Source organism: Herpailurus yagouaroundi, unplaced genomic scaffold, assembly GCF_014898765.1.
Source record: "Herpailurus yagouaroundi ecotype Mexico unplaced genomic scaffold, PumYag 100, whole genome shotgun sequence".
Taxonomy (NCBI): Eukaryota; Metazoa; Chordata; class Mammalia; order Carnivora; family Felidae; genus Herpailurus; species Herpailurus yagouaroundi.
Window position 1 is genome coordinate 39,099,496 of NW_024412391.1, and position 24,586 is coordinate 39,124,081.

General features: G+C 41.5%; 3 protein-coding genes across 9 annotated transcripts in view; 2 read left to right on the forward strand and 1 right to left on the reverse strand.

The window, feature by feature from the left end:
• The window catches only part of NT5C3A (5'-nucleotidase, cytosolic IIIA), a 55,649-nt gene extending 49,712 nt beyond the window's left edge, over window positions 1-5,937 (forward strand). For all 5 annotated transcript variants that reach the window (XM_040472294.1, XM_040472298.1, XM_040472297.1 and 2 more), the window contains 5 exons: window positions 439-524; window positions 1,906-1,995; window positions 3,620-3,782; window positions 4,456-4,656; window positions 5,153-5,937. In XM_040472294.1, the coding sequence (XP_040328228.1) occupies window positions 439-524; window positions 1,906-1,995; window positions 3,620-3,782; window positions 4,456-4,656; window positions 5,153-5,254 (642 nt within the window). In that variant the 3' untranslated portion in view covers window positions 5,255-5,937. The remainder of the gene's footprint in view (window positions 1-438; window positions 525-1,905; window positions 1,996-3,619; window positions 3,783-4,455; window positions 4,657-5,152) is intronic.
• Window positions 1-24,586, forward strand: part of RP9 (RP9 pre-mRNA splicing factor) — a 214,575-nt gene that overhangs the window by 112,301 nt on the left and 77,688 nt on the right. The window lies entirely within an intron of this gene.
• FKBP9 (FKBP prolyl isomerase 9) overlaps window positions 11,639-24,586 on the reverse strand; it is a 41,806-nt gene continuing 28,858 nt past the window's right edge. The window contains exons 7-10 of the mRNA XM_040472293.1: window positions 22,038-22,224; window positions 18,196-18,341; window positions 15,287-15,450; window positions 11,639-13,027 (exon numbers count right to left, since the gene is read on the reverse strand). Of these exons, the coding sequence (XP_040328227.1) occupies window positions 12,851-13,027; window positions 15,287-15,450; window positions 18,196-18,341; window positions 22,038-22,224 (674 nt within the window). The 3' untranslated portion in view covers window positions 11,639-12,850. The remainder of the gene's footprint in view (window positions 13,028-15,286; window positions 15,451-18,195; window positions 18,342-22,037; window positions 22,225-24,586) is intronic.

The following is a 24,586-nucleotide window of genomic DNA, read 5'->3' on the forward strand; positions in this document are numbered from 1 at the left end:
GCCACCCAGGCACCCCAGTTTTGCTCCTTTAAATTAATCAGGAAACTGCCTCAGTCCTCTGATTTCCTTGAGTATGTGTCTATCTGTGTCTGTGTTAACAAAATAGGACTGCAGGTGTGAATCAAATTTAATACTTTGATATGAGAACAGAAGCTTTTTTGTAGTAATAATTTGATTATTAGTCGATTTCACTGAACTGCTGACCTGAAAGTACTTAAAAAAAGAAAGGTAGTTTTTTGCAGGTACATTTTGTTACATGTATACCAAGGTCAACAAAGATCTCCTCAGTTGATATATATATTAGCTAAGTACTCGTGATCTAATCTTTAACAGCCATTTATGGCAAACATTTGTTGACATTGTTTTGCTTTCTATAAAACTATGCAATTTAATGACAACTCTGTCATCTTCATAATTAAGTTATTCATTTGTTTCTAGTTAATGCAACTAAAGGAAAAATATTATGCTATTGAAATTGATCCTGTTCTTACCATGGAAGAGAAGTACCCCTATATGGTAGAATGGTAAGTATGTATCGGGTAAGGGGAGGGTGAAAAATATAATAACATAACACTGCAGTTACAACTAATGGCTTATTTTTTTCCCTATGCTGTATATAAATAGATGCATAAATTATCTAAGGAGTTATAGCAGTGAATAAATACAACAAAATGAACCTAATTTTCTAATCACTCAGTGTAGAATTTGCTTTGTTCTGTTTGTTTGTTTGTTTGTTTGTTTTTTAATGGACAAAATGTGGGCTGCATGTGTAAAGAAAAAGAATTGGGATTTCAATTGACTCTGAACTCATTTGGAGCCAGCAGGTGACATAGTTGGTAAGAAATGGGCCTCTTGATGTTGGCTGTGTTCATGGAAATGGAGCCTTCCAAGCTGACCACACAGAAAGCATTGTGTTGAGTCCTGAGAGAATGCTGTTAAGAGAAATGTTGACAAACTTCGAGTGTGTCAGATGGGTCCACTAAGAAAATCACAGGAACTGGAGCCATCCCATTTGGGAAAGATTTCACTGAAGAGAGAAAGCTGTGATTTGAGAAGCAACAACTGTGGTTTTTGAATCTTAAGAGGACAGGAGTGATGTTCTTTATCTTCATTATCCTATGACCTAAACTGAATGCCTTGTACACTTAATCAATGTTTATGGTACAAAATGTTGAAAAGTTGGACCTCTGTGGAAGCAGAACTGCAAGCAGACTTAGAAGGTTTAAGAAGACCAATTTCAGCCTGATGAAAGAAAGGACTACCTAGTAATTAGAATTTTCTAGCAATGATATAAGCTTCCCTGGAAGAATGAGCTCACCAACGTGATGGGAGCTGATCCAGAGTGGGGGGTCCCTTAGGAATATTGCACGATGATACTGGGTATCAGGTGGAGAGGTTCTAAAGGCCTGTTATGGAGATGCTTTGATTATAGGTACTTTGATAAAATTTTAAATCATGTGTTTATCAAACTTGTCAAAACAAGGGTTTTCTCTCTTGTGTGCTAGAGAGCATCTTTAGTACTGAGGCATTTCACAACAATTTAGACTACAAAGAGGTGAAACAAATGGCTTTGCACTAATTCTCATAATTGGAGAATGCCTCTCTCAGTTGGATTTAGTTATTTGAAGACTAAGGAAAGGTGTACACGTAGTAGCTTTTCATTGTCTCATTAACACATTTAAACTAAAACTTTGGGGTAAACTGGGAAATACAGTATATTGGTATATTGATTTGAGAACCATAGGGTATATGCTTATTAGTGATGAATTTAAATTTCTAAAATTTAAGTCCAAAATATGATGAATGAAATACTGCATTATCTGTCACTGAAAAATGCCTTTTAATAAAGATGATGGTTTTGATTTGCTTTAATCAATATTCTTTTTCTTTGGTCATGAACTCCAGGTATACTAAAGCACATGGCTTGCTTATTGAACAGGCTTTACCAAAAGCTAAACTTAAAGAAATCGTGGCAGAATCTGATGTTATGCTCAAGTAAGTTTCTAGAGTGTTTTTTGCTGTTAACTGTCTACAGACTTACATATGTACTCAAGTGTATATTTATATTAAAATAATCTATAACTATATTACTTATAAAAATGTAGCCAAAATATGCCACCTATCACAAAATAATGATAAGATGGGGAATTTAGAATGATATATTAGATCTTGGTGTAGGAAGTAAGAGCCTTAGGAGATTTAAGTTCTAATCTACATTTCCTTTCTCTACATTAAAAATTTCAAGACTTGGGGTGCCTGGCTGGCTCAGTGGGAAGAATGTGAGACTCCTGATCTTGGGGTTGTGAGTTCAAGCCCCCTGTTGGGTGTAGAGATTACTTAAATAAAAAATACTTCAAAAATATTTTTTTTAAGACTAACTTAGAAATTTATGAAACCAGGACCATTGTAGAGTTTTTTAGCAAAATTCTTTTGAAAGACATAAAATATAAAAGGAACATTTATAAATCAAGTTGAAAAGAAATTTTTTGCTCATACCCTGTTTATAAAGTTATATGAATCTACTTTCTGAATTCTCAAATTTCCTTGAAAACTATCTCTAGGAAAGGTGAACATGATTTAGCAAATGATAAAAATATTTGTATTACATGAATGATAAGATAGAAACATTTTTAAGCTTCTTTTCAATACTGTTTACCACCTCTAAAAATTTTCAACTTATTAGGTAAATATGATGATGTCGTGGGGGTTTTTTTGTTTCGTTTTTTAATGACCTACATTTTAAGGTGACCTACTTTTTTTGTCAGTTATTTATTTTGAGAGAGAGGGTGTGCACACAGTCAAGTGGGGAGGGGGCAGAGAGAGAGAGAGAGAGACAGACAGACAGACAGAATCCCAAGCAGGCTCTGTGCTGTCAGCATGGAGCCCTTGCAAAGCTCCATCCCTTAAACTGTGAGATCATGACCTGAGCTGAAAATAAGAGTCAGGTGCTCAGGATGTTCAACCGACTAATTGAGCCACCCAGGCATGCCTCTAAGGTGATCTACCTCTAAGGAGGAAGGTATTAAATGTCGGAAAGAGTGTGAAGACAGCTAGTAAGCATTTCATTCCTTTGTAGGCAGCTTAACATATAGCCCAGGAAGAGTAAGGGAAGAAACTTAGATTAATAAGTTAAAAACATTACCTACAGCCACGCCTTAAGCAGGAGAGATGCCAGTTGTAAAGAGAATACATTCAGTTCCTGCCCCTCCGCTTTCCTGAGAGGAAGTAGTTGAGCAGGATGGCAAGTGGGAAGTGTTTCAGCCCATTTCTCAATGGGTTTTCCAGGGTGTGCTTTTTTCCAGTTGTGGTTAATTATTTGCTGTTAAATGGTATACATTGTGAACTGTAGGCTTATGTCCATATTTAATGAAAGTCTAAAATCATCTAATTTGTATCATTAGAATTTATTAAAAGCAAGGCAAAGAGTGAACTATTTGGAAAAACTTGTACTAAAATTGTCATATACATCAGTAACCCTGCTCTGAGGCAGGATTCTGGAAAGGGAATATAAATGGGCCATGGAATTAGGTAGAAATGTTTTGCTTTTTTCATTTCTAGGTGAAAGGATATATATCTATGTCTTGCTTTTTAACAATCAATTCCTACGTCCATCTTGCAGGGAAGGGTATGAGAATTTCTTTGATAAGCTCCAACAATACGGTATCCCTGTGTTCATATTTTCGGCTGGTATCGGTGATATACTAGAGGAGGTGATCCATCAAGCTGGCGTTTATCACCCAAACATCACAGTAGTGTCCAATTTCATGGATTTTGATGACAATGTAAGAACATTTTTCATAATTACTTTTTAAATCTGAATATATCATTCTAAATAATTCTTCATAATTATTTTCTTCATAAGTAATTTTTCTTCATAATTACTTTTAAAATCTGAATATATTTTAATCATGTAAATGCAGTTGGTTTTTATTATTTAAGGTATATTACTTTATATATACATATATATATAAAACATATATAATATATAACGTATATTAAATTAGGTCAGGTCAATAGGCCTACTCTGGGGCTCATCTCCCAGTGTTCTATCTGTATCCATGTTTTAAAAATAATATGCCTTTCTTAAACTTTTGTTTCCCAACCTATAGACTAATATTAAAATTAGGAAAAGTTCTTTTAATGTAACTCAGTGCAGCAACTCTGAAGACTTAATACCCATAGGTGGAACAAAAGAAGTAAATTAGAACTGACTTTATTTGAATAAATTTTTCAATTCAAGACAATATATTGTGAAGTACTTAAAATGGGACCTCTGGTTAGGAAACAAATGAAAAGTTAAATTGGATGTTCAGCTCACTGTGTTTAACATTGAAAGTACTCTCTAGAAAGTCATTAACTTCTCAGAGCCCTTCTTACCTATCATGAATGTGAAAATAGAACAAACAGAATTTGCAGTTTGGAACCTACTGTTTCAAAGGATTTATGTTTTTATAGGGGGTGCTCAAAGGATTTAAAGGCGAACTAATTCATGTATTTAACAAACATGATGGTGCCTTGAAGAACACAGACTATTTCAATCGGCTAAAAGATAATAGCAATATAATTCTGCTGGGAGATTCCCAAGGAGATATAAGAATGGCAGATGGAGTAGCCAATGTTGAACACATCCTGAAAATTGGATATCTAAATGATAGAGTAAGTATACAGGTCTGTCATTTAATTTTCTTATAAGAAAAAATAAGGATGGAACTTAATAGGCAATTGTTACTAAAGGTACATGCAAAAGGAGTTAGACACAATTTGATTGCTTTTTATCCTTTTACTTTGGTGTGATTAAGGGAATTGGGATGTACATCTGTATGCCATCGGTATTAGGGTGGCTTCTCTGGCCTCTCCTACCGGAAACCTTAGCACCCCCAAGTCATGAAAGTCAAAAATGTCCCCAGCATTGCCAGAGAGTTGCTTGGGCAGTCTCCCCAGTTGAGAGCCACTGGACTAGAGAGAAGTGACTTTGGGAGTAAAGCCACCCTGTGGCTATGTTCATAAGTCTTCATTTCAAAAGTCTTATGAAAGTAAATTTGATTTACTTCATTTTAGCCCAAAAGATCGAATGTAATAATGAGATCCACACTGAAACAATTTACTTCTCCTCCCTGTATATCCTTTTAATTTTTCTGTTGTTGTTGATTAGGTGGATGAGCTTTTAGAAAAGTACATGGACTCTTACGATATTGTTCTAGTAAAAGACGAATCACTGGACGTAGCCAACTCTATCTTACAGAAGATTCTATAAACAAGCATTCTTCAAGAAGACCTCTGTGCTGTGGGTGCAATTGATGCAGGAACTGCTCACCTGTTCATCTTGCTGAAAGACTTCTATTTATAATACATTCTTGCTCTTGAAGTTTTTTCTCTACGTTACTGAGGTATTTTCAGACATACTGAATCCATCAACTGGAAACTCCTTTTTTCCTCACCTCTCTCAACACACTCCTCAACTATATTTTTTAACAGTTAAAAAAAAAAAAAAAAAACCTTAAAGGTAAAATTTGAAAAATAACTCCATGAATTAATTTCCAGAGTGAATTTTGTAGTTTAATGTTATCATGAGGTTTTTGAGGAAACTTTTTACTCTGGGAAAAAAGTCTGTATAAGTTTAAAAAGAAGTTTTATGAAATGGTGAAATAATGTGCATGATTTTAAGTGTTGCTGTTTTTGTCATGTGGGTGAATTATGCTGATGATATCACCATCTCCTGAAATTGTATTATGTTTGGTTATTTTGTTCTTGAAAGTCAGTATTTATCAGAAAATAATGGCACTTGGTGTTTGAAAAACCATTGGTATCCACATATCACTAATCATTACAAAATGTTCTATATTGATGCACTGATAATACACATGAAATGAAAAGCCTTTTAAATTGTACTGTCAAGACCATTGTTGTTCATTTATTCAACAAATATTTATTAAGCTCTTGCAGTGTTTTTCTTGTGTGTGTATGTGAGAGAGAGAGAGAGAGAGAGAGATGAATCCTATGTCATTGTCATAGTGGCTATTTAGATTGAATATTTTTAAATTTACGTATTATAAGTTTAAGGATGAAAAGATAGTTGCAGAGAAAATTTAATCAGCCCTTCAGAAAATACCGGGGACTGGGAAAATTGTTTTCCCTCATTGAAAATATCAGTAAAAGAGGGTACTTTGTTGGAGGTCTAATAGTTTCAGAAATAGCCACAGGCAGGGAACAAAGTGGAGCTGGGTCTCATGGTAACTGAAACCGAGTACTGCTGAGTTAAACCGACATTTGTCTTTGCACTCTGACTTCCTAGTTCCAAATTTCTGCTGCCCCATAAATGGTTCATACAAAGTTTAGATTTGCCATTGTGATAAATCTGACCCTGGCTCTAACCATTTCACTCCAGAGTCTCCGAGCCACTAATTCCATAAAGCATCTGAGCTGTGATACACACAGAGCGTGTTCCAGCTGGTTCCAGACACTCAGTGTGGTCGGCAATCTCTAGTCCCATTTGATGTGGCAGGTAGGTGAGGTCTTACAATGAAAACCTTTTCCCTGGGGCTGCCCATCCTTACCCTCCACCACTATTCCTTTTTATAATAAACAATGAAACAAAGTTTATAATAGCCAGAAGTAGACTATTCTCTGTTGAAGTATTTCCAAAATCAAACTCGAAACCAAGCTTCCTTTTTTTTTTTTAATGTTCATTTATTTTTGAGAGAGAGGGAGGGAGAGTGCAAGTGGGGGAGGGGCAGAGAGCAAGGAAGACAGAGGATCCGAAGTGGGTTCCGCACTGACGGCAGTGAGCCTGATGCAGGGCTCAAACTCATGAACCATGAGATCATGACCTGAGCGGAAACCAAGAGTCGGACACTTAACTGACTGAGCCACCCAGGTGCCCCTCAAAACCAAGATTCTAAAAGAAAGAGAGAGAAAGAAAGAAAGAGAGAGAGGGAGGGAGGCACCCCTTGAAACCAAGATTCAGAAAGAGAAAGGAAGGAAGGAAGAAGAGAGGGAGGGAGGAAGAAGAAACCAAGCTTCTTGCTTTAAAGCAGATTAGCGTCACATGAGAGTATCAGAATTACCTGGAGGAGTTTTTCACACAGAAAAAAAGTTGGGCATTTCTGATCTAATGAGAATTTTTTATCCCATATTGCAGTTAGAGCTTGCCATATAGACTGTTTTCCAAGGAGTTTATAATATGCTTCTACAAATAAGCATAGTTCATGGTATAAATGTAAAGAATACTGAAGGTATGACCTCCATTCTAGTCTTGGTTCAGCCCTTTACTAAGACTATAGAAGTCAGGCACCTCCCCATCTAACAAAGGCCTTGAGGGCATGCAGTCTTTGTAGCCCCTTATAGCCACTATCAGGATAACTTGAATATCAAGCCAAGGCCCCTGCCTTTTCCACTGCATCCCTGGGACCCTATCACCTCTCACTGCCCCCTGTTCTACTGGTATTTGAAATAATTTGTTTTCAAGTTCCATTTTCAGAGCAGTTTAATGTAGCCAATATAGAGTCAGACTGTTGTGATTTGGATCTTCCTTCTACCACTTAGTAGCTGTGTGACCAGAACAGATTATTTAACCTGTGCCCCAGTTTGCTCATCTGTAAAGTGAAGGTAATGATACGTCCTCCAGATACATCCCTGTGAGAATGAGATGTACTCATCTACATCTTTGTATGCATTTAAATTTTGTATTTCCATTTAGAATGGCTTAGCGCAAGTATTCAGTATTGCTGGCTATTTGTCCGCAAAAGTGTGACCATAGTCTGGGTGAACTGAAGAAACAAAGTTATTTTGTAGCCCTAGTGAACACCGGCAGTGTGGTAACTACCACATTTTCTTAAAAGTGTAGCATTAGCTGTTAAGAGTTTTGTTTTTTGTTTTTTATTTTGAATTTTACTTTAGGAGGTAAAGCAGTTTTGAGTGCCAAGATGAACAATTTTGATGAAACCGAAAAACAAAAACTGTCAGATACTACTTTGTTCCAGAGTGATTTCACAGGAACTCTGCTTTCCATGATATGTTTGATAAGACCAGAGTTAATTAGGTAGATTATTGAACATTTTTTTAAACCAGACTTCAGGTTCAAGGCATACACCATGGAGAATCAGGAAATAAAAGAGGGGTGCCTGGGTGACTCAGTCAGTTGGTTAAGCATCTGACTTCGGCTCAGGTTATGATCTCATGGTTCATGACTTCAAGCCCCATGTCGGGCTCTGTACTAACAGCTCACAGCCTAAAGCCTGCACTCTCTCGCGTTCTCTCAAAAATAAATAAATATTTTTTAAAAAGGAAGAAAAAATTTCATGGGATCTTGAATAATTTGGAGACTTATCCAAGGTTACCTCGAGATTCACCAGTCCTGCTGTGTTTTATACTTATTCTTGTATTTCAGTACAAGTTTAATAGGTAAGATAAAGTGTGGCTGAGGTGTAAAGGGTACAGGCCTTCAAGTCAGTCAAACCTGGATCTGAGTCTTAGATTCTAACTACAACATTTGGTAAGTTTCTAACGTTTCAAGGCTTTGGTTTCCTCATCTCTAAAGTGGGGTATTAATTTGAGGTGAAGATTGATTCAATGAAGAGTCACTCATCCCACCAAAGATTGAAGTCCTTACTGTGGGCTAGGTTCTAGAGAAACAACACACCAGACATGCTTCCTGCCCTCGTGTAGCCGAAGTCAGACGCTTAACCGACTGAGACACCCAGGTACCCCTCAAACACTATTTTAATAAGCATGAAAGTGTGATATCTGCAACTAGCAATAAGTAACTAGGAGCAGTATTCTTAGTTTATAAACAGACACCAGATCCCCAAGAAAGCCAAGGGAAAAAGACTTCAAAGAAAGCAACCTTGTTCCATTGAAACCTAAGACATTGAAGTGCTATATATAAGCACTTAGGTGTAATTGCACTCAGGCCCACTCTGTTGCCAAAATGAAATGTTTTTTTCTGTCTTTTAAGTAATAATTTTGAAAGGTATTATAAATTCCTAAGTAATGAGAGATCAAAAGTCACCAGGTTTCAACAAAATAATGCAGATTGCTTACGCTCGCAAGGTAGCTTAAGTGGTGTTTCAAGCACACAGGTCACATGCATACTCAGATGTCATGTTCTCTGAGATACTCTAATCTCCCACTGGGCATCAATGAATGACCTACTTCATCTTTAGGGCCCAAAGTCCAAAATCTGCATGAGTCATAAGTTAGGTGATCCCAATCTACAGCCGATCCAAACTGCCTCAAGCAGCAACACAGAAAATGAGTATAAGATGTGATTGAGAAAAATGCTTTGTGGCATCCCTACCCTGTATTTGGCTCCCTAATGAGTACTCACAGTCTTGCCAACAGAGCTATAACCCTTAATCATAACGCAGATAGAAACAGGGTTGCAGCAGCATCATGAGGTGAGGCCATCTGAGCAGCTGGTTGAGCCAGAGATTAAAGCCTCTGTCATGGTCACAGATAATTGAATGCCTTCCTTAGTAGCAGGAAGAATCAAAGTGCCCCAGTAGCGCTCAACAACAAGCCAAAGGTTTAGAAAGATAAGTACTACACAGTATCATTTATATGTGGTATTAAAAAAATAAGTTGAAGTTATAGAAATAGAGTAAAAAAAATGTTTACCAGGGGCAGGGGCATGGGAGAAACAGAGTTTGGTTAAACAGTACAAACTTCCAGCTATAAGATAAATAAGGTCTAAGGATTTAATGCATAACATGGCAACCATAGTTGGTAACCCTGTATTGTATAGTTTTAAAATGCTAAGAGTAGAACTTAAATGTTTTCTCTCTCTCTCTCTCTCTCTCTCTCTCACACACACACACACACACATGAAGTGATAGATGGAGAAATCCTTTCACAATGTAAACATGTACATATATCAAATCATCACATATGCATTAAGTATATTAAAATTTTATTTGTTCATTACACCTCAGGAAAGAGAAAAAACACAACAGGTGGCAGGCTGGAGAACCAAGAAGAGCCAATATTTCTGTCTGAGTCTGAAGGCCAAAAAAGACCAAGGTTCCAGTTCAGCAGTCGAGCAGGCAGTTTATTTTTTTTTTTTTTAATTTTTTTTTTTTTCAACGTTTATTTATTTTTGGGACAGAGAGAGACAGAGCATGAACGGGGGAGGGGCAGAGAGAGAGGGAGACACAGAATCGGAAACAGGCTCCAGGCTCTGAGCCATCAGCCCAGAGCCCGACGCGGGGCTCGAACTCACGGACCGCGAGATCGTGACCTGGCTGAAGTCGGACGCTTAACCGACTGCGCCACCCAGGCGCCCCAAGCAGGCAGTTTAAAAACAAAAACAAGCTACCCGGCTCCCGGGTGGCTCAGTCAGTGGAGCACAAGACTCTTGATCTCGAGGTCGTGAGTTCAAGCTACATGTTGGGTATAGAGATTACTTTTAAAAAAATTGGTTGAGGGGTGTCTGGGTGGCTCAGTTCATTAAGGGTCTTGATCTTTCGGTTTGTGAGATCAAGCCCCAAGTCAGGCTCTGTGCTGACAGCATAGAGCCTGGTTGGGATTCTCTCCCTCTCTCTCTGCCCTCCCACACTAGTGCTATCTCTCTCTTCTCTCTCTCTCTCTCTCAAAATAAATTTTAAAAAGTTAAAAAAAAAAAAATTAAATGTTCCCTCTATTCTTGAAGCTCTAAGGCCCACAGTGCTTAATTTCCCCAGAGAAGCATATCTTTTATTCAGCAAACCTGTCCACCACCAAAGAAAACAACCAGTGAAGAAATTCAGAGAGGACCAACTAAAAACCTGGGACAGAATAAGACAAGGTTTTTATCTTCACGAAGATGTGTAAGGATAATGAGGTGTTACAGACCAAGTGCATTCCAAAGGGCAATTCCATTTAGCAAAATTATTAACCTATCTCGTGCACTTAAGGAATTCTGTTAAACAAAAAATCTTGAGTGACTATGTGCCAGGTAGGAGACGGTTAAGGAATGTTAGTTACCATGACAGCAACAGCCAGGAAGGCCATGGGCAGGCATCTCCTTTGCCTTCCAAAAGCAGAGAGTCCCTGAAATTGCTCCTGCAAAGAGTAAACTGTAACATTTGCTTTTTTAAAAAAACGTATTTTTCTCTATACATGTGCCAGTTATCCTCTATTTGCTCCCACTCCAATGCCTACAGCCCTTCACCTTACTCTGCACCCCAAAAAGCTGACTCTGAGAATACCAGCCACTAAGCTCCTCTTCCTTTAGCTTCAGATTGGGTTTAGCGAATGGGAACGAGTTACAGGACAGAGAATGGGGTGTCTCTGCCCTCTGCTGCAGCGCCAGCCACACTTCTGGGCGTGGCTGTGTCTCCCCTTTAACCTTTCAGCCCCAGGGGGGTAGAAGAGCCCCCTACTGCTGCTGGCCAACATCTATCATGGTACCTTGATATCCTAACTAGGTCTCTAGGCCCTGTCCACACATCTGTGAAGTCCTTTACATAGCTTCTCTTTGGAAGGCCCGTATGTGGGTGTGTTTCCTGCCAGGACCTGACTGACACACCCCCATACACTATCCGTCACACTCCTCCACCTTCAATGAGATGCAGCCCTTGTTGAGGCGATTCTCAATGGATAATCAAGACGTATTCTCGTAGGATCCTCTCAGCCTTCAAATAAAACTCCACAACCCTTGATATTATCATTCAATTTTTTTATATATGAAGAGTTCAGTTTTCCAACATTTATTCCATTGAAGGAGTGCACAGCATTTTCATGAACTATCTCAGGGCTACATCAGTACAAAACAGTTTAAATTAGTAAAAATAAAGCAGTTTCAAAAGGAAAATTACTGATTACTTCAGGGTGGACGCCACCACCACTTGGGAACAGAGGACATAAGGCAGCAAGGTTGTTGGTTACTGCATAACATGGGGGCAGGTAACAGTGTCCTTGTTTTTCTATACAGAGAGAGGCCCATGGGCTTTAGGGCACCTCCCTCTCCAGGACACAAATGAGCAGAAATATGTCACCTTGTGTATGCTCATCTGTTGAGATGATACTTCCTATCTTGGTCACATACTCTGGAGCATGGATTAGCCACAAGCCCTATACAAATCTATCTGATCAAAAGATTCAGGGAAGATAGAGCAATGGGAATAAGAAAGGGTGAAGCAGATAATCTTATGTGGCAAACATAGAATCAAATTCTCTACTCATAGTCCAAGATGCCTCTTGTTTGGTCCACTGATTTTCTTCTTAACTTCCAAGTCACCCAGCCAATTGGAAGACCACAACAGGTAGAGCATGATTAACTATCAAAGCACACATGTGCAAGTAGGTGTGTGTGCATGTGCATGCGTGTGTGTGTGTGTGTGTGTAGCAGGAAAGTGGAAGCTGGGCATTACCAGAGCCTGTACGGGCCACTGACAAAAGGGCCCCATCCTGGGGCTTTTGGGGAAATACTGCTGGGGCAGGCCGTTTGTCTTTTCTGCTCATCTGGAGAACACTTTTAAAACACCAGCAAGTTAAAAAAAATTTTTTAATGCTCTTTATGTAGACCTCCTAGACGCTTTTTCTTCTGTTCCCTCCAAAATGGTTATGACTTCTGTATGACACTATTTTCCTTTAATAACAAAACTACACAGAAGGCTCACAAAACAATGGTTGACAGTGCAGCCTCTTCAATATTCTACACAGCCCCTGCTAAGGCACCTGACACTGATTTTCATATCACTGGCATTTGGCCTAAAATTCTCACCATGTGTATCGACCCATCCCTGACATATGCCCCACATACTATGTGACCATCTACTACTTGTGGACGATTCACCTGAGAGACCCGCGGGCCCTCACTTCACTTTCAGCCATGACCGGGGGCTTGGTATCACGCAGGTGGCCCAAGGCAGGTTTAGAGTTCATCATGTTTAGCCTCCTGGTCTTTGAGTTTGAATTCCTCTGCCGTGACCTTCCCATCTCCATTCCGGTCCTGGTTGGTGAACATATTCTTCACAATCATCTCAGCATCAAAACCAGGAGCGAGTTTCCCTTTGCCAGATGCCACCTGGGCATGAATGTATTCTGAGAACTGGAAAGAGAGGGGACAGGACAGACCATGAGATACAGCAGCCGAGCCAGGGTCTGAACAGAGCGTCCCAAGGGCAATGGGGCTGGAATTTGAGTCTAAGCTTGCAAAACAGACACAATTTTGTGAGCTACACAACCTGCCTGGTGTTTCTCCCTCCAGATGCAGGTGTATAACCGTAATGACTAATGACTCCAGAAGTTCCTAGGCTCCACGCAGCAGTGACTGGAGCTATCCCTTCTCCCTAAATCAACACTTAGCTCTCCACCACAGGCTGATGCCCTAGCCATCTTTGCCTCTGAGAACACTGCTGCCTCCCTCCCTCCCTCCCTTCTTTCCTTCATACAATGAAAACATAACCTTGCCCTTGTAATTCTAGCATATATCCTAGTGAGAAAGACACACAATTAGAAAAGAACATAAAAAATTAAGTCACATATTAAGTTCAAAAGTGCAATGCTCCAGAAAACAAAGGAGTAGAGTCAAGTAAGGAGGATCAAGAGTACAGGTCGGGGAGTGGGTTGAGGTCTCAATCCAGTGGTCAGAGTAAAACCCTAATGAAAAAGGGAGACCTGTGCAAAGGCTTGAAGGAAGGGAGGGAATGAACCAGTTATCCAGGGAAGTGTCTTCTGGGTGGAGGGACAGCTGGTGCAAAGGCCCAGCGTGTGCAATGCCTGGTAGAGAGGAGCAGCTGAAGAGGAAGTTACAGCGAGCAGGTCGTGGAGAACCTTCTTGGGGTCTTTGCAGGCCACTGTAAGGACTCTGGAAACAGAGGGGCTTCTGCAGGGTTCTGAGACAAAGCAAGCCATAATCCAGTTGAAGTTTCAGAAGAATCACTCCGGCTGCCGTGAGGGGCAAGGCTGAAAAGCACAAAGACCTTCGTAGAGGTCCAAGCAAGACCAAGCAGACAGTGGCCCAAGATGCTACCAACTGGAGGTGGTGAGATGTAAATTTTCAGGATAGAGCTAGGATGATTTCCTGGTGGGTTTACTATAGCCTATGTGAGAAAGAGAGGAGTCAAAGATTACTGAGTGCTCTCACCTGGCAACTGGAAGGACGGAGTTGCCATCAGAGGAGATGAGGAAGGCTTTGGGTGAGGCAAGTTCAGGAGAGGGAGGTAGCAGCAGCATTCAAAAAATGAAGATGTCAGGTGGGCAATTAGATGTCTGAGTAGGAGGTAGAGAGAGAAGACCAGACCAGAGCTACAAGTCTGGAAGTCATGGCATGCGGATGACAAAGCCACTGGACTGGTTGAGATCACCAAGGGAGTGACATGAGATGGAGGAGAGAACAAGCTCAGAACTCAGGCTGGGGACACTCCAACATGAAGAGAGGGAGAAGATTCCTGAGAAGGAGCCACTAGTGAGGTAGAAGGAACACCAAGAAAGTGTGGTCTGGAAGCGAGGGAAAGAAGGTGTCCTGCAAAGCAGTCAGCTGTGTCCAAGAGTGAGGACAGTGACCATTGGCAGCAGCCACATAAAAGGCACTGGTCACCTTAGCAAGACCAGGCTCAGTGACACAGAAGGACAAATGTCTGACAGGAGTGGATTTAAAAGTTTTGACATTTTCGCTGTAAAGGGAGCAAAGAAACAAAATAAATGAGAAGATGCACCAAGAAAAGGGAAAATAATAGCATGTTTTTATGCTAATGTGAGCAATCCAGTAGCCAGGGAAATGTGGCTGATGTAAGAGAGAAAGGGGAGAAGGCTGGAGCCGTGTCCTTGAATAAGCAGATGTGGAACAGGCAGATACTGGAACTGAGGAGGGTGTGACAGGACAGCCGACTCTATTCTCCAGCTCCATGAAGGGGTGTCTGCTACAGAAGAATCCACCCAGGACCTAGATGATCAAGATGGAGGTATGTACCATGGCTCAAACCACTAGGTAGCTCTGTGACCTCGGGCAAATCATTTATCTCGTCTGCGTACAGCTGCTGCTTCTGAAAAACGGGGATGATGATTACATGGCTGCCACAAGGGCCAAGCAAGAGAATGTATATGAAAAACATTCAACATAATGCAGGCATACAGTGAGCACCCAGGAACTGAGAACCAAATCTAGATCTGTCAGCCCTGGGATCAAGCCCTGTACCTCTCAGGGCCTCAGTTTCTCCAGAGAAGAACTGTGAGCTTCAATTTAGAGAGTGTGTACAAAAGTGCGTCCTCCTCACTCTGAGAAGGCTTCACATCTGGAATGGATCCCCTGCCCCAATAAAGCTCCCCCCAGTTCATTTAGTCCCACTCTCTTTTGAAGGTCGGTTACCTCTTCGAGGAGGACTTCTCCATCACCATCCTTGTCGATTTCTTCGAACAGGTTGGGTGACACCTCACCATTCCATATGAACATGTACCCCTCAGGCAGACCCGCCACGAGCTCCAGCAGCTCAATGTCAAACACCAAGACGGCACTGCCGGGTACTTCTCCATCTGTCTCACCAATAAGGGAGGAAACAGGGTTAGCACCACCAGGCAGCAGGCATGCCCATCTCAACCTCCCTCCCCCAACCAAGGTTCCAGCTGCCTCACAGGTGGCAAGCATTTCCTGCTCAACACCAGGGGCACCTGAGTGTCTCAGTCAGTTAAGCATCCAACTCTTGATTTCAGCTCAGGTCATGATTTCAGGGTAGTAGGATAGAGCTGCTTGGGATTCTCTGTCTCCTTCTCTCTCTGCCCCTCCCCTGCTCGTGCTCTAAATAAATAAACAAACAAACTAACTAACTAAAAAAAAACAAAAAATTCAAATAATCCAGTGAAGAAATGGGCAAAAGACATGAATAGACACTCTCCAAAGAAGACATCCTGATGGCTAACAGACTATAATATAAAAAGATGTTCAACATCATTTATCATCAGGGAAATACAAATTAAATCACAATGAGATACCACCTCACACCTGTCGGAATGGCTAACATGAACAACTCAGGCAACAACAGGTGTTGGCAAGGATGCAGAGAAAGAGGATCTCTTTTGCATTGTTAGTGGGAATGCAAGCTGGTGCGGCCACTCTGGAAAACAGTATGGATGTTCCTCAAAAAACTAAAAATAGAACTACCCCACGACCCAGCAATTGCACTACTAGGTATCTATCCAAGGGATACAGGTGTGCTGTTTCGAAGGGGCACATGCAACCCCATGTTTATAGCAGCGCTATTGACAATGGCCAAAGTATGGAAAGAGCCCAAGTGTCCATCGATGGATGAATGGATAAAGAAGATGTGGTATATATATGCAATGGAGTATTACTCGACAATCAAAAAGAATGAAATCTTGCCATTTGCAACTACGTAGATGGAACTAGAGGGTATTCTGGTAAGTGAAATTAGTCAGTTAGAGAAAGACGAGTATCGTATGACTTCACTCATATGAGGAACTTAAGATACAAAACAAATGAACATAAGGGAAGGGAAGCAAAAATAATATAAGAACAGGGCGAGGGACAAAACATAAGAAACTCTTAAATATAGAGAACAGGGGCGCCTGGGTGGCTCAGTCGGTTAAGTGGCTGACTTCGGCCCAGGTCATGATCTCGCGGTCCGTGAGTTCGAGCCCCCGCGTCGGGCTCTGTGCTGACAGCTCAGAACCTGGAGCCTGTTTCGGATTCGGTGTCTCCCTCTCTCTGACCCTCCCCCGTTCATGCTTTGTCTCTCTCTGTCTCAAAAATAAATAAACGCTAAAAAAAAAAAACAAAAACCAAAAAAAATAAACCAAAAAAAATAAATATAGAGAACAAACAGAGGGTTGCTGGAGGGTTTGTGGGGGGAATGGGCTAAATGGGTAAGTGGCATTAAAGAAGACACTTGTTGAGATGAGCACCGGGTGTTATACATAGAGGACGAATCACTGGAATCTACTCCTGAAATCATTACTGCACTACATGCTAACTAACTTAGATGTAAATTAAAAAATAAATTAAAAACAAAAAAGTTCAAAACCAGCAAGTGGTTTTTTCCAAACTGTAGGTACTTACCATTAGTAAGTCATGAAATCTATTTACAGCATGGTGACCACCAATTTTTTAAATTAAGGAATAAAATAGATCAGGGTACACTGTCCATAGAAAGGATAGGTATGGTTTCATAAAACTTGAGTTTAAATTTTATATATAGAACTAATTGTGTATGAGTATATGTATAAATTGCATGTTTATGTGTAACACAGATGGGGAGATAAGCATTTCTTAACTGTATGTCTCGGTGAAAAAAGTTTGAAAAGCACTAGAAGAGACCACAATGGTAGAATTTTTGAATAAATCCTACAGCAGAACCTTAAGAATAAAACAGTATGCCTTGGGGCGCCTGGGTGGCGCAGTCGGTTGAGCGTCCGACTTCAGCCAGGTCACGATCTCGCGGTCCGGGAGTTCGAGCCCCGCGTCGGGCTCTGGGCTGATGGCTCGGAGCCTGGAGCCTGTTTCCGATTCTGTGTCTCCCTCTCTCTCTGCCCCTCCCCCGTTCATGCTGTGTCTCTCTCTGTCCCAAAAATAAATAAAAAACGTTGAAAAAAAAAATTTAAAACAGTATGCCTTAAAATCCTGACCTAAGATATGACTGTAAACACAAATTTGAGAACAGTATATATAGTATGGGCTCAAATGTAAGTATACGAATATATACATGCATGTATATATAATATCTTTTTTAAAATTATTATGTTGTAATTATTTATAATATATATCACAAGGTCTTCTAGGGTACCCATTTTTTGAAGTGCTTCTTCTTGGACTGGAGGAAGTAGCAGGCACTTTATTGTTTTTTTGTTTCTTTTTTAGTAAGTTCTATGCCCAACATGGGGCCTGAACACATGACCCCAAGATCTAGAGTTGCATGCTCCACCAACTGAGCCAGCCAGGTGCCAGATTTTTTTCTTAATGTTTATTTACTTTTGAGACAGAGAGAGAGCCTGCACAACCAGAGGAGGGGCAGAAAGAGGGGACAGAGGATCTGAAGTGGGTTCTGCTGATAGCAGTGAGCTCAATCCAGGGTTTGAACTGACAAACCGTGAGGTCACAACCTGAGCCGAAGTCGGACACTCAACCAACTAAGCCACCCAGGCACCCCTGATTCTTTGGGTTTTAAATGGAAGAAGCATATTGGGGCTCTAAATATGGTACCCCAAAAGCACAACACTCAGATTGTGAACGTGCCCCAAAATGCTTTAATGCTGGTGCTTACTCACCCACGCCAGCCTCCCCATAGCCCAGGTGGGGTGGGATGATCACTGTCCGTTTCTCTCCAACACACATCTCTCGGAGACCCATATCCATTCCCAACACAACTTGTCCAGATCCCAAAACAATATTATATGTTTTGCCTAAATTCCACCTGAAAATGAAACAGAAGAGTCCCTCGTTAGGTCATCAACCCATTGATATTTGAAAGCGTTTCCATGAAAAGGACCATCTCTTCTGCCACAGACACAGAACCCCTATCTAATCAGGAAGAAACATCAGACAAGAGCAAACTGAGAACGATTCTGCAAAAAATGAACCTGTAATCTTCAAAAGTGTCAAGGTGAAAATCAAGGAAAGGCTGAGGAACAAGTCCGGAGTATTGGAGAATATGGAGTGGGATCATTTTGCTATAAAAGACCTTCTGGGAACAAGTGGCAAAACTTAGGTGGGGTCTGGGGATTAAAACATGATAATGTATCAGTGTTAACTTTCTGGTTATAAAGTATGCATTGAATTATGTAGGAGAATGTCGACATTTGTAGGAAATGGGTGATGGGACATCATGGTGGCAACCTATCCCCAGTGATTCGGGGAAAAAAGAAGTCCTTCCTTCATACTGCTCTTACAACTTTTCTCTATATTTTAATAAATATCCTAGTAAGGAGTTTTCATGAGAATTTGAAAAATACATAACCCTGTGTTTTGGATTTATGTGTTTTGGATTTATCAAGATCTGACTCTGAATCTTGCTTCTGCCACTTGATTGGATGCTGAAAAATAAAATCTCTCAATTTCCTCATCTATAAACTGGTGATAATAATAGCTATCTCACAGGGATATTCTCAACAGTAAATAACTCATGATGCTGGCACGGAGGAGAACAAGTATAAAGAGCTCAAAAAATGGATGGCCTTGAGTATGCGAAGTGCTTGTGTCTGCAATAGTTTTTGACTCTAAAAAAATGACCGAAAATTTAACTTGAGCCACAGTTAAAGCATCCTTGATGTCCACGGTCCCTGAGACATCCACGTACAAGAGAGTTGCCTCTATCACCTCACTCACTACCGAAAATAAATCTAGTTCCAGAAAGTATGGCACTACCGCTTTCTTCTTCAATGTCAAGGAAGAAAAACCTCCCCAGTATCTTAGGGCTCCCTTGATGCCCATTTTCGGATGGTGACAACATGGAGGGGACAGCCCCCTCGGGTCACATCCCCTTCTCAGGCTTCCCAGCTTCCCCTGGGTGCAGGGCTACTTTCTCTTCTCAAGCTGGTTCCCAGGGCCAGGCTGGCTCTCTGGCACTGACAAACCAAAACAGGGTTTGCCTTTGTCCTACCTGGGACGAAACCAAAACAAAGCCAGCTCTGGCACCAGATGCCTTGGCCCAAGGCCTGTGGGAGGGAGCAGGACATCCTCTGTCCTGCCCCACACACAATTCCTCCTTTGTCAGCAGCACAGAGGCACCTTCACCCTGCCTTTCTCCGGGGACCGCTGGGACCTCCCATGGGAATACTGTTTCAAAGTCTTCCCAAATATTCAAAAACCTCATTTAGCTATCAAATAACAAATGTTTATTCTTCCTCTCTGAGGCCAGTTTAAACACACATGAAGAAAATCCTCCAAGCAAACATTTTGCTTTCACGTGTCATCTCTGAAAGCCCCACTAATTGTTTTTCCTCAGATCAACCGCTTGTGTAGTTATTTGTTTGTTTCCTGCCAGTTTTCCTCTGACATTCTTCTCATTTTTTCTGTGCATTCCTGGCTTCCCATCCACTGCAAGCTTCCTGCTTCCCACTTGTAGGCTGCCCTCTCTGGCTCTCCGCCCATGTTTCCCTCCATCCTCTCCACAGCCAGTTTCTCTCCGTGCTGATGAAAAAGCGCCCGCAGCAGCACCTGCCTCCTTGTTTACAACGCCCGTGGAAGGCTCGGGGTGGGACCAGGTCTTCCCTTCCTCTCCCACACACATCCCACCCTACATCCCATTTTCCCATTACTCTGAAGCTTACGCCCAGAACAGACCATCGGGGATGCCGGATGTTGCTCTTCATTGTAGATTTACACGTACCACAAACGACTCTCATGGTATAGAATGGAGTCTGATAAAAGGAAGGAGCCTCACATGGCTACCGGATGCTCTGTAGGAATGTTGTGAATCCACCAAACACATTAGAAGGCAGGAAGGCTGATTCTCCCCACCCTACATGAGAAGCATATCCTGAACCCACTGAGAAGGAATTCCTTTGTTCGTTTTCCACCCCCACTTCCCCTTCCCACCTACCCCCACCCAGCAGTCAGAGCACCAGACAAGAATATGAACATTAGCAAGACAATAACAGCAAGCCATTGACCTTCTAGACTACTCTAACCTTGTGGGCCATTTTCACGTGCATAAGCGTGCATAAACGTGCATAAGCGCGGGCTTAATCCCCCCAAACAACAAGGCATGCTTCTTTCCCACTGCCCTCCAAAGTCTTTTCATATTAATGCAGTGAGGTTTGTTGTAAAGCAGGTCCGCGTAAATCTGCTCTCTGGAAGATAGTATACACTTCACTGATTCTATAATGCACACATTTTCACATTTTAACATCTCTGTAATTGGGATACACTGCATAATCAACAGCATGTTAGTTTGGGGGCATTTTTACTTTCTTAGAGATACATAACATGATGCTTCTAATAACCAATACGTTTTAGATTGCATGAAATACAAGAAGTACATTAGTATATGGGATCTCATGGCACCCAGAGAGAATGCTCTGAAGAGCACGTGTCCCTAGGGCTCTGTCTCCATGCCTGGCTCACTCTCTCCAGCCACACACAATGTTGCCTGAAGCTAGAAGGCAGAGGGGCAGGTGCGAGGCAGAGAAGGCCTTCCTCATGCAGCATAAATGCAGCAACCCATACTTATTTATGAAGCCCTTCTTTCTCCCCAAGCCCCAACTCAGGAGTCTAAGTCAGACTCGGTACAAAAATGGATAGATTTCTATGGAGATATAAAGAAAGGCTGAAAATGTTTCTTCCCCAGAGAATATTTTATTAACTTACAGCTATACCTAAAGATTCAGAAACATAAGAAGCAAAGCTCCTTTTACCAAAATTGGCAATGATATTAGATTATACTGTTGATTCCTATTAATAAAATTTCAGATTCATCTCAATCAGTTAACATTTATAAAATGCTCCCTTCGTGTTAAGACTCTGGGCTAGGTGTAAAGAATAAAAATGTGAATAAACATGCTGGGCATCTCTAAGGTATTCAGATCAGCAGCAGAGACAGAAACTAAAATAAATAATGAAAAATAAATTTTTGCTAATAAAAATAGTATCTTAAAACATTATGAGACACCGAAGTGCGAGCAGTTGATTCTTCCTAGGAATTAAGGAAAGATTTTGTGAAAAGGGAGGACATTTTTGCCAGGGCAGAAGTTGGTCAGAAGGAAGGGTTTAAGCAGTACACATCTTGCATCACTGCACATGGCAGCCCTGGATGCAAAAGATGGGCCCTGACACAAGATAAGACCATTTAAGCAGAACAGAGCTGACAAATAGAGGCTGATGTGCCAGACTGAGGAGTTTGTAATGTAGCTGCGGGTTAATTTTTAAAGAAAGCAGTTATAAGATGATACCCGTTTTTCAGAAAGACAATTTCACAGGAGCAAGGTGAGACCATTCATAGGGAACTTTTAGAATAATGCACCTGAGCAGTGATGTAGGCTAGCTCTCTGCAGTGGGGAAGCATGGAGAGAAAATCTCTCAACCAGTATCTGATGAAAGAAAAGGAGAATCATGGGGACCTATGGCTGTTATCCTCCAAGGTCCCTCCTCTACTGTCCCCAGTGGTCCTTACGTGGAATCCAGCAGAGTCCCATCCAGAAGGGAGGCATTGTAGTGATACTTGAGGTAATCCCCCTTCTTACTCAGCACTGAGCAGTCCGGGGGCTTGTAGTGGGAGGTGATGCTGATGGAGTCTGAAGGGTTGTGGAAGTCAATCACATGGATGTCAAACACCAGCACAGCCGAGCCAGGGATATTCCCTAAAGGACAGACAGAGAAATTAACGAGCAAGTCCTCCAAGTGGCAGCACATGTGCCTCCCCAATGTCACCACGCACGTCCTCACAGACCCCCAGTGAGAAACACAGGGACCTAAATATGAAAATCTAGGGAATACTGGGAGAATGAATTGGAAGGGCGGTCAGAAGTAACCTAACCCTCATTCTATACATGGGGAAACTGAGGCAAAGATTTGCCCAGGGTCATGCAACCAGTTAAGAACACAGTTTGGGGGGCACCTGGGTGGCGCAGTCGGTTGAGCATCCGACTTCAGCCAGGTCACGATCTCGCGGTCCGTGAGTTCGAGCCCCGCGTCGGGCTCTGGGCTGATGGCTCAGAGCCTGGAGCCTGTTTCCGATTCTGTGTCTCCCTCTCTCTCTGTCCCTCCCCCGTTCATGCTCTGTCTCTCTCTGTCCCAAAAATAAATAAACGTTGAAAAAAAATTAAAAAAAAAAAAAGAACACAGTTTGGAGGGACGCCTGGGTGGCTCAGTCGGTTAAGCGTCCAACTCTTGATTTCGGCTCAGGACATGATCTCACAGTTCCGGGGATGGAGCCCTGTGTCAGGCTCTGTGCTGACAGCTTGGAGCCTGCTTGGGATTTCTCTCTAAATACATACATACATACATACATACATACATACATACATACATAAACTTTAAGAACACAGTTTGGACTATAATTCAAGATGATGAGCTACTGCCCCATGGAATCACTAAGCCTGAAAGATGCATGGCTAAGTTCATCACAAATGAGGAAACTAAGGCTTGCCTGGCCCCTACCAGAAGTAAGAGGTGAAGTGAGAACACCAGCTGTAGAGTGAAAAATCACTCCAGTCCTCTATCACTGTGCAGGAGGAACTAAACTAACAGAAACTTCAGAGGGAAAAAAACACCCAGCCAAATTTGGCCCATACACACCCCTTGTGATAGGGCCTAACGGTTCACAAAGTACTTTTACAACACATCCTATCTGTTCTACACAAAATTATTAGTAAACTTTTCTTTTCCATTATCTCCACTTTTGAAAACATTACCTCACATCTGAATAATGTTTTACGGTCTACAATGTATTCTTCACATACACTATCTCATTAAATCCCTGCAACCACTTTGTGGGGTATTACTATAAACCCAACATTAGCAGATGCTCCATGAATTCAATGGCAGCTTCTCAGGAGGCTCGAGGGGGCCAGAGGGACACCTTAAACATATGCATTGTGGTTAAACACACCCCCAGATCATTTCAGAGAAGTAAGTTTATTTATTTATTTATTTATTTATTTATTTATTTATTTATATTTTTTAGAGACAGAGAGAGAAAGAAAGGAGGGGGAGATGGAGGGAAGAGAGAGAATTTTAAGCTCAGCTCGGAGCCTGAAGCAGGGCTTGATCCCATGACGCTGGGATGGGATCGTGACCTGAGCCAAAATCAAGAGTCCACTGCTCAACCAACTGAGCCACCCAGGCACCCCTCATTTCAAAGAAGATTAAATGTAAAACTTTTGTGAATAGTATTACTTAGAATCAAGGATGTATAATGCTTTCATTAGTGTTTTACAGATAAGAAAACCAACTCACATAGAACTTGTTGAAGAAAATAACACAGCTATAGAAAGAATTCAAACAGAGATATGTGAACACCAATAGCCCCTCCCCCCATCCCTGCAATGGACTTTTCTGTGTCCATTTTTGGTTGCTCTCTGTAACACACACACAGACACAGACACACACACACAGACACACATGATACTTATTAAGTACCAAGCACTCTTCTAAGTGTTTTATATGTAATTATTTAATTCTTATTATAATCCTATATTCCCAATCTAAGAGTACTTGGAAAGTAACGTGAAAGTTGGGGAACAGAAAATGAGGAAGTGATGGGGTGCCTGGGTGGCTCAGTCGGTTGAGAGTCCGACATCCACTCAGGCCATGATCTCGCGGTTTTTGAGTTTGAGCCCTGCGTTGGGCTCTGTGCTGACAGCTCAGAGCCTGGAGCCTGCTTCGGATTCTGTGTCTCCCTCTTTCTCTGCTCCTCCCCTGCTTGTGTTCTGTGTCTCTCAAAAATAAACATGAAAGAAAGAAAGAAAGAAAGAAAGAGAGAGAGAGAGAGAGAGAAAGAAAGAAAGAAAGAAAGAAAGAAAGAAAGAAAGAAAATCAGGAAGTGATGCTTCCACAAGCCCTCAGGCAGAATCCATTCTCCCCTCCAGGGCTGCAAACATAGTCAAGCATCAAAAGTTCAGGGCTGACCCTGTGGAACAGAGCAGATAAGCAGAGAGGACCAGAGCCTTTCCAGAAGGCCTACTCCCTCCCCTCCACTAATCCTGCAGGGCAAAATGGCCT